The sequence below is a fragment of the Bos grunniens genome, chromosome 13 (assembly GCF_055505025.1).
Source record: "Bos grunniens cultivar Pamir isolate PY7600 chromosome 13, Bosgru_T2T1.0, whole genome shotgun sequence".
In the NCBI taxonomy this organism is placed as follows: domain Eukaryota; kingdom Metazoa; phylum Chordata; class Mammalia; order Artiodactyla; family Bovidae; genus Bos; species Bos grunniens.
In genome coordinates this window covers 36,118,890-36,128,912 of record NC_141177.1, presented here as the reverse complement: position 1 = coordinate 36,128,912, position 10,023 = coordinate 36,118,890, and the positions used below count along the sequence as shown (strand labels likewise).

General features: G+C 41.5%; 1 protein-coding gene across 8 annotated transcripts; it reads right to left on the bottom strand.

The window, feature by feature from the left end:
- Positions 1-560: 560 nt before the first annotated feature.
- On the bottom strand, positions 561-8,922 carry TMEM230 (transmembrane protein 230). 8 transcript variants are annotated; one of them, XM_086333491.1, is made up of 6 exons: positions 8,599-8,922; positions 6,459-6,572; positions 6,016-6,094; positions 5,007-5,129; positions 4,813-4,882; positions 561-1,647 (listed from the first exon to the last, which is right to left on the bottom strand). In XM_086333491.1, exons 2-5 carry the CDS (start codon positions 6,479-6,481, stop codon positions 4,814-4,816), a joined length of 294 nt encoding a protein of 97 aa, XP_086189617.1. In that variant the 5' UTR covers positions 6,482-6,572; positions 8,599-8,922; the 3' UTR covers positions 561-1,647; position 4,813. The 8 variants fall into 8 exon arrangements, with proteins under 8 accessions (XP_086189617.1, XP_086189615.1, XP_086189612.1 ...); XM_086333489.1 differs by having other exon boundaries at positions 8,775-8,922; XM_086333486.1 differs by lacking the exon at positions 4,813-4,882.
- Between the last annotated feature and the right edge of the window lie 1,101 nt (positions 8,923-10,023).

Genomic DNA, 10,023 nt, shown 5'->3' with positions numbered 1-10,023 from the left:
TTGCGACCCCATGGACTGCAGCATGCCAGGCCACCTTGTCCATCACCAACTCCTGGAGCCTACTCAAACTCATGTCCATCACATCAGTGATGCCACCCAACCAACTCATCCTCTGTCATCCCCTTCTCCTCCCACCTTCGATCTTTCCCAGCATCAGGTTCTTTTCCAATGAGTTGGTTCTTCGCATCAGGTGGCCAAAGTATTGGAGTTTCAGCTTCAGCATCAGTCCTTCCAATGAATATTCAGGACTGATTTCCTTTAAGATAGACTGGTTGGATCTCCTCACAGTCCAAGGGATTCTCAAGAGTCTTCTCCAACACCACAGTTCCAAAGCATCAATTCTTCGGCACTCAGCTTTCTTTACAGTTCAACTCTCACATGCATACATGACTACTGGAAAAACCACAGCTCTGACTTCAGAATAAAACAATGACTAGAAAGCAGTCTAAGCACAATGCTAGTTAACTAAAACTGAAGGCTGTCCTGGGGATTGGGATCAAAGACATATAATCATTAAACTGTTTTCTAAAGTAGGTTAAAATTAATTTTTAAGTCTAGGATTTAGATTTTGACATTTTAATTTCTTTTGAATACAAGTCACTTTTTGCAAGCTAGGAGGCAGATCAAGCTAAGGCAGTCCAGTCCTCTAGAGATCCAGGCCAATTCTTAAAATCTTCAGCAGAATGACATTAATACAAGGTGTCAACAATGGGATTATAAACTGTAAATAATAACCATTCGTCTACATTTTTTCCTTAGGAAGCAGCCAAAAGTCTAGTCCATAATGGTATGATATAAGAACATTTTGATCTACACAGGACAGAATGATCCAAATTATATGCTGGCCAACCTATCAGTAGGCCAGATCAGAGCTGGCCAAGGATTGGTGTACAGAGAAGAGTGTTTACATCTTGAAAATTTGCTTTGAGGTTTAAAAAATTCCTAGTTGTTGTTAATAAGAAAGCAAGTAAAAAATATTATAGATGCACCACACTGATATTTGATTGTGCCAAGGTCTTCCACTGGAACACAAAGTTAAAGAGTATGGGGAGAAGACACTTACTTTCAAAATAAATTACTTAGTAATAAGAAATCTGACATAGCGCATTCTTCCATTTGCCATAAGAACATTCTGACCATGAGGACTATTTAAAAGAATGCTCAACTCTAAAAAGGGTGGTGGCAGAACACTTTCCACTACAGAATAACCTCCCACTTTCCCATACAATTAATTGCTACTCTCCCATGATGCATATTCATTCAGAAAAACTTTGTCAGGAGCTTTTTGCCAGGGCCAGAAAATGAAAAATAAGAGAATGCCCAAATGACAGTTACTTGTGAGCTTAGTTAACATCTTTCAGGATGGACCCATAAAATCTGTCCACTGTTTTGTTAAACATTGGCAAACTGCAGAACTCCTTAGTCCTTAGTCATAGTTTTTGCTCAATGTCTTAAAGCTGGGCTTAGTTCCATCTGTGACTCTTTTCTTCAGTGTTGGGGTGGGTGCTAGTCATCAAAGTCTGGAATGTCATCATAGGAGTATCCCCGGTAGCCTTTGGATGCATAGTAGGCGATGCGCAGGTGGTAAAATCCTGGCAGGAACACTAGGATGCCAATGATCAGGACAGGAACGGCCCGGTCTGCCCCCTGGTGGCAGAAGGAAGCAAACATTACTACCACGCAAGTTACTAAATTTTAAAATAAAGTCATGGGTCCAATTCATAAATCAGTTATCATATACTTTTCAGAGCTTTGGGAAGTACACTACCAAGATAAAATGTTTATATCTCTTTGTCTCTTTAACAATTGCTGAAAAAGTGCAAAGTACTAAAATTATAAAGAAATTATTCATGTTCATCCACAGATATTTTGGCTAACTTTTACTCCTTTAAAGTTTTTAGTTGTGAGTATACCAAACTCTGTGCCTTGTTTTTCATCCCTTATTATAACACAGTCTGGGTTTCCCTCGTAGCTCAGTTGGTAAAGAATCTGCCTGCAATGCAGGAGACCTGGGTTTGATTCCTGGGTTGGGAAGATCCCCTGGAGAAGGAAATGGCAACCCACTCCAGTATTCTTGCCTGGAGAATCCCATGGATTCTGGCAGGCTACTGTCCATGGGGTCACAATAGTCGGACACGACTGAGCGACTAAACCACCACAACACAATCTATAAAGATCTGCTTTTAACAGATATTGACAGGCTGCTTCATTCAAAACTGAAAGAGGATTATTCACCTCATATGGTTACAGTGGAAATTAAATGAAGTGATTGATACATGTAAAGGAAGTAGCCCCAGCTGGTACACAATGATGATAAATGCAAGCTTAAAACCAAAGGAAGAGAACTTTTGAAGGGGATTATTTGAACATTAAAAATGATGGTCTACAACTTTCACATTTGACATAGTTGGTGCTATTTCTATTATCTTATTTTACATTTTCTCTGGAGAAGGAAATGGCAACCCACTCCAGTACTCTTGCCTGGAAAATCCCATGGACGGAGGAGCCTGGTGGGCTACAGTCCATGGGGTCGCAAAGAGTCAGACACGACTGAGCGACTTCACTTTCACTCTTACATTTTCTACTTTTCTGTTTATTTTTTTCAGGATTTCAACTGTACATCCCTAAGGAGATATATCCCAAGGATTAAAAGAGTTGCTAAGAAAACTTACAGTGCGTTCAGCCTTCTTTTACTTAGCATTAATATTGCTGTTACTCTTAAACTGCTGCTGCTGCTGCTACTAAGTCGCATCAGTCGTGTCTGACTCTGTGCGACCCCATAGACGGCAGCCCACCAGGCTCCTCTGTCCCTGGGATTCTCTAGGCAAGAATACTGGAGTGGATTGCCATTTCCTTCTCCTATTACTTTTAAACTATTTAATGTCAAATAAGGCATGAAGAAATTATTTCAATATCATTGGGATAGACATACATACCTAAAAGCAAAGAAATTAACTTCAAACTGTAATCTTAAACTTGCATGGGAAATATCTAATACTATAGCTATTGTGACATATTAGATTGGCCAAAAAGTTCATTTAGGTTTTTTTGTAAGATGTTTTGGAAAAACCCAGAAGAACTTTTTGGTCAGGTCAATGTCTATACAATATTTCCCTGTTTTCTAAAGGATACCTATTTCCTAATTCTGTCTCTGAAAAAGCCTAGAAAAAATGAAAACCAATAGTAATGGCATCATTCATGCCCAGTTTGTGAGCTCTAAATCTACTTCCCATAAAGAAACCAGAGCTCCTTAGTGAAATGGCTGTTTAAAAGTTGGGGGACAGGGAATATACAGATGGGCCTGGGATAACATGCTGAGCCAGAAAGCAAGAAAACTATTAAAGGCTTTGAGAACCCATGTGTAATAGCAAACGCACAGCATCCCTATGAAATATTCTTTCTAAAAGAAAACTACAGTAGGTCTAAATCTAAGCAAGTTCCTAAATCTATCAGTACGCAAGAAAAAGGGGAATAGAAAAACAAGGTAAATTGTATTAAGACAATACCCCTAGATCTGTGTAAAAACTGTTAGAGAGGCATACTGAAGACGCACACTTAATAATTTACCAGCAAAATGTAAATCTGGTATTTGCTTTAGTATACATAGGAAAAAAAGTTGGGGATATAGATGAAACAAAAGGTCACTAACTGTTGATGTTCAACTGCGGATATATACTGGGGGTTCATTATGTTATTTCATCTACTTCTGTTTTGTTTGAAATGTCTGCAATAAGAAGTGAAAAAACCCCAAACCAAACCAAAAACCAAAACAATCCAGTAAGTGATTTTCTTAGTTAACACCTTTATCCTTACTTATAGTCTTTTATAAATCATACAAGGTGAAGTGCTATTTGTGATCTCACCTCCACTCTCAATTTTTACGTCATTAATAAAGTTAACTGAAGGCACAGTCCTGAAGTTCAATGTTCAAATTTAGACAGCACTAAGTAAGCCTCTGGTAGCCACATGATACTTTTAAAATAGCTAAAGACAAATTGCGACACAGCTAAAGTAAATTTATATACATCTCAAAAGCCATGTGCAGCCATTTTATTGGGACAGTCTACTATTCCTAATTCCAGGGATAATGCCCAGAGTTTTAGCTCTTTGCTGTGTTCCCTATACAAAGCAATGTGACCATCATCCCCTGGTCTGGTGTGTGTGGAAGATCAGATGTGAACTATGGTCAATATTAGTTTAGATGCTGTGTATAAGCATCTGTATTGGGCTTCCCTGGTGGTTCAGATGGTAGAGAATCTGCCTACAATGAAGGAGACCCCAGTTCAATCTCTGGGTTGGGAAAATCACCTGGAGAAGAATATCCTCCAGTATTCTTGCCTGGAGAAATCCACAGACAGAACAGCCTGGTGGGCTACAGTCCATGGGGTCACAAAGAGCTGGACATGACTGAGAGACTAACACTGCCACTGCTATACAATCCAAGAGAAAGAACCACCAAAAACCACTTTAGGTATCTAAGGTATCTAAGGTATCTTAGGATATCTAAGGTATCCTGAAGCTCAACAGGAACTTCAACCAAATCCAATTTAAGAAAGATCTGGGCCATGAGCCAAAAGTCTTGGCTTGGTCAGTGGCCCCAGACCTATACAATCCTCACTGCTTCTGCCCAAACACTAACTACGGTTGTATGTCTGTGGCACTGCAAAGTTACAATAATAGCATCCCACTCCAGTTATAAACTTTATCACTCAGGAATCCTCAGTGCTAGACTCAGCTGTGCTGTTCCAAACTATAGTGGTAGGAAAATTGCCCACATCTCAGAGGGAAAATCTGCCCACCTGCCATACCCACCTCATAGGATCTGTGAGAGAAGTTTGTTGAGGCTCAAAGGAAGAAGCATCTTGTTATCTGAGAACAAAATCTTAAAACAAAAACAAAAACCACCTTTTCTTCTTTCTGCTGAAATATGCTGTACTAGATAGAAGACAACAGAGTGGCTGACATTTTAAACATCTTCTGGAAATCCCACAAGCCCCTCAGCTTACCCCTTTGCTGATATAGCCTGCCAGCAGGAGGGAGCCTATGATAATGAGAAAGGCGCCAATCAAAAACAGCACTGTAGCGAGCGCAATGGCCTTATATGGGATCTTAGGAGGGCTTTTCTTAAACTGGAAGAGAAACAAACAAAAAAAGACAAAGAAGAGCATTATGAATATACAGGACTCAGATACTTTAAAGCAGGGAGGATAAGAAAAATCAATCTTAGTGTGTCTTGAAAAGTCCTACCACCCACTGCAGCTCTGGGAGAGAAAGGAAAAGGACTGCAGGAGAGGAAGCTCCAGTTATTGCTCTAACAATAACTCGAGTAAGGAAATCTCAGCAGAATGTTATTTTTTCTAGTTCTAGTCTCATTCCACAGACCACTCACTGTACTGTTAAAAAAATCATTTTCTTACAAAAACAAGACACTTCATGTTACACATGTTTTTAATAAACATGCCTTTGCACATGGAAGAATCTACTAATCTATAGGGATTAAAAGTGAACATCAAGCTCTGGAAAAGTAAGGAAGAAAAAAATGATTTCTGGAATTCAAAGTTAAGCTGGGATCTGGTCAAGGGTTTTAAAAACAACCTTTTCTGAAGCATTAGTTGCCTGACCCACCGAGCAAGTAACCTGCCTTATTAACAAGTTCAATTCAAGGTTAAAACATTCAAAGACAAATTTCTAAGGTTTGGCTCATGTTTGTGTGTGACCAAACTGACTGGAAGCTTTTCCAACCTGCTTTAAAAAAAAAAAACCCAAAAAACTCTCTCTTTTAAGTGTGGGTCCCAAAAATACAAAGAATAATTGATTTCTTTATACTGATACTTATTTAAAAGGATGGGGTTCCTGCTACTTCTTTGATCTTAGTTCCACCTAAAATAGTCTAGTCTAAAGGGAAGCGGCCAAAAAGAGATGCTACACCCTTAAGTACTTTATAAACAATGATCAGGAAGGACACACATTTAAAAAATATTCTCTGTTTTACTTACTGTTTGCCACAAAGAATACCTTTAATAAATTGGATCTCATGACATCAGGAAAGAAGGAAGATTCCCACAATCTGCTGGCTTTAGCAGTGAGTTTCTCCCTTAAAAGATGAACTGGTTTTGACTGAAGTGTAAACAAACTGGTAACACAGTCTTTAAAAAATTCTACTTAACAAGATAATCTGATTACTTCCAGATAAACGAAATAAAATTTGCAACTATTAGACTCTGGCATTACAACTAAAATTTCTCCAAAATGGACAATATTTATATTGGTTTGAAACTGCTCTGCCAAGGTCCCTCTTTCTGCAGGCTATGGGTGAGAGTCTCAGCAGTTTCTTTCCTGCTCCCTCTAAACCCTAGGAACAATCAGCAAAACCTGGAACTGATCAAAAACAATCAGTCTCCCTGCTAACTTAGTATCAACAGAGCCAGCTAATCTCATCAGGTCCTTTCTGCATTTACCTGAAGGTCAATGTAGCCATCATCCGTACTAGAGAGTCTTGAGTATTTCACTTTGCTACTGGGAATTCCAGTAGCCAGGTTGGTACGAGACGGCATCATAACACGCTGACACAGCTACAGTATGAAAACAAAGAAAAGTATTATTGTCTGCAGGCTACAATAATGTGTTTGTTATACATACTGGAGTTCTGGGCTGCCGTGTTATACTAGCATTTGGCGATTTAAGCTCCATTGTTCTTAGAGCCTGATATTCCTTTGACATGAAAACATTCTCATTATGCCTCTACTCTAGTTTCTCCTGGTAGAATAAGAATCAAGACATTTGCCAAGAACCAGACTTCATATTTATTTTGCCATTAATGTTTTTCTGCCTCCTAATTTTTTCAAAGTCACAGGAGAGTAGGTGAAACAGTGGTCACTTAAATCCATCTGACATTTCAACCATTCTGCTACAGTACTGCCTGTCCCCCATCCCTGCTTCCACAAAAAGCAAGAGGAGCATATACTCAAGTGATTCTCTTATTTGACTAGGACAGAGGAGAGAGGGTGAGAAATGAAATACATTCACATCAGCATTTTGCCTATTTCCCTCTGATGGATATCATCCGTTTAACACAAAAGATCTGTAAAAGTTCTTGTAAATTTGGATAAGTTATTGGCTACCAGTATTACACCAGTGTCCTCTGATTTGCTTGTCTCTCTGCTCCACCCCAGAGGGCTTCCTTGTTGGCTCAGCTGTAGAGTCCAATGGAGGAAACCCAAGTTCAGTCCCCAGGTTGGTTAAGATTCCCCTGGAAGAGGGCACGGCAACCCACTCCAGTATTCTTGCCTAGAGAATCTCATGGACAGAGGAGCCTGGCAGGCTATAGTCCATGGGGTCGCAAAGAGTCTAACACGACTGAAGTGACTGAGCATGAATGCACTGCTTCAGCCCAAGCACTGAAAGTAGCAATTTCACTTTCCAAATTACTTCTTCAGCTACATCAAAAACAAAACAAAAAAACTCTGAATAAATACTTGGTTTTTGTTCAAACTAGTCAAAGTTGACTCCTATAATGAAATCGTGGCTATTACGTCACCAGCTTAAAAGTATATAAGATTAAATTGAAAAACATTTGTAATTCCTGTACTTTTCCTCTATAAAATCACAAAGTTATGTGAATGAAACAAGTAAACCTATTTTGATCATCAAGTTACTTGATTTCTAAAAGTGAAACATATCTAAGCGCTTTATATATACTTAATTCTGAATGAATGAGCTGTTTTAAGTGGCCTGCAGACAACCTAATTAGCATTATAAAGGAACTGGTGCTAAACGCTCCTGTTCCTTTTTAGTAATTTTGTAATGATGCAGAAATCAAGTACTGAAAAAATAAAAGTGTGCTCTTATATGCTTTTCAAAAATGGTTAGATCAAATTATGTCAAAAACTGTTTTTAAGTGTTGTGATCCTGATTACACGATAATCTAAATTTAATTCTATAAAACTTTAAGTCCAAACTACCAATAAGTGGGGGGTTTTGAGAGCATTTAATCACCTGTGATTTGTATCAGTCTTTAAAAGTTTACATACTGTCATTAACTATTCATGCTACTGCTACTGCTAAGTCACTTCAGTCGTGTCCGACTCTGTGCGACCCCAGAGACGGCAGCCCACCAGGCTCCCCCGTCCCCGGGACTCTAGGCAAGAACACTGGAGTGGGTTGCCATTCCCTTCTCCAATACATGAAAGTGAAAAGTGAAAGGGAAGTCGCTCAGTCGTGTCCGACTCTTAGCGACCCCATGGACTGCAGCCCACCAGGCTCCTCCATCCATGGGATTTTCCAGACAAGAGTACTGGAGTGGGTTGCCATTTCCTTCTCCAATGCATGAAAGTGAAAAGTGAAAGTGAAGTCGCTCAGTCGTATCCGACTCTTAGCGACCCCATGGACTGCAGCCTACCAGGCTCCTCCATCCATGGGATTTTTCAGGCAAGAGTACTGGAGTGGGATGCCATTGCCTTCTCCGTAACTATTCATACACTGCATCAAAACATAAAAACAGGCATGGCGTGAGAAACACCAGACGACTGCTTATTGGTAGCAGAGTAAGAATTCTAAAAGAGGGAAAAGGAAAAATGTAAAGCAATGTTTTCTGAGTACCTGCCCAACAGGCTTTTTTTACCAGCCTCACCGGAATCCCAAAATTTCTTCAGCACTTGAATGCTTCAAGAATTTTTAAAGCATAGCACTTAGCATACAGCTTCGCACTACGCGCCTCTCCACACTACTTCCCTGTCCGCTTCCAGACCCAGCCAACAAGAGAAATAAGAACTGACGTGAATTTAGATGGAAATATCTGCTTTCAGGAAAGCGGCCAGCCGTGCCCCGGGAGGGTGAATGCTCCACACGGAGGACTCCAGCCTTGACCGGCGGAGAACGCAGTCTGGGCCGCGCCGCAAGCCTGAGGCGAGCGCTTCCGCTTCCGCTCCCGCCCAGCGAGCACGCACGCTTTATCCGGGGCCCGAGCGCGGACAGCTCGCTCACGGTTGGCAGCTGGAGCGCCCGAGACATCCCCCAACTGCCACCCGGCCTCGACCGGCTAGACGCCGGAAATGGCGTGTTTTGGAGGTTGCAGGCCGGACGTGGCGTCAACGGGGGCGACGCCTTCTCATTTTACTTTCTTCGGTTTCTAGCCCGCTTTCTTTTCAGCGGCCCGCACAAGTCGTCGGGTCTTAGCGCTGCGCAAGCGGAGCGCGCCCCGTGGGGTTTCCTAAGGCTCTGCAGTCCGGGCTGGCTGTCCACCATTTCCGCCGGGGCCGGTGGGTTCCTAGGTAGCGGCGCCGCCTGGGTCAGTCAGGCCCAGGGCTACCCGGCCACGTGTTTCTTTCCGGCCCCCTGAGCAGTGAAGGGAGCTCAGTGGCGCTGCGAAACGCAGAAGCCGAGCTGACGAAGCTCCAGAAAGCTGGAGCTGCCAGGTCTCCGTGTGCCCAGGCAAGGCCGCCTTGCCCGGGGTCTGCGCAGCGGTGTCTGCCGCCGTGTACCTCACCCACTACTCTGGAGTAGCACCCTACATTCTTGTGCTTCAGTTTCCTGCACATCTTCAGGCCATGCCCCATTAAGAGGGCTGCCCACAAGGGACATTTTGCAATACATAAAACTCTTTAAAATGTCAAGCTTTATTGAAGTATAATTTACGTATAAAGTACAATTGGGTTTTTTTTTGACAAATGCAGTGGAGACATCACCAGTGTAGATAAAACATTTTTTTCACTCCAAAAACTTCACCAGGCCCCTCTGCTGTCAGTCTCCTTCCCTAACACACCAGGAAGGTAATTTATCTACTGGATACAGTGAGTTCTACCACCGGATAACCAGAATTTAATATGTGACTTTGTAGCACAATTATTGCTGGGCCTTTTTCACTTTCTTGGTTGACTCCTGACACCCATGTAAACCATTTTCATCCTTCAAGGGAATAAGTCCCCCCTGCCCCTCCCAAAAGTCTACTTACACTAGAAAAACTTTTTGCATAAACATAACTTCTTGGGACCTATCACAGATCTACTAACACTTCCAAGACTCCTG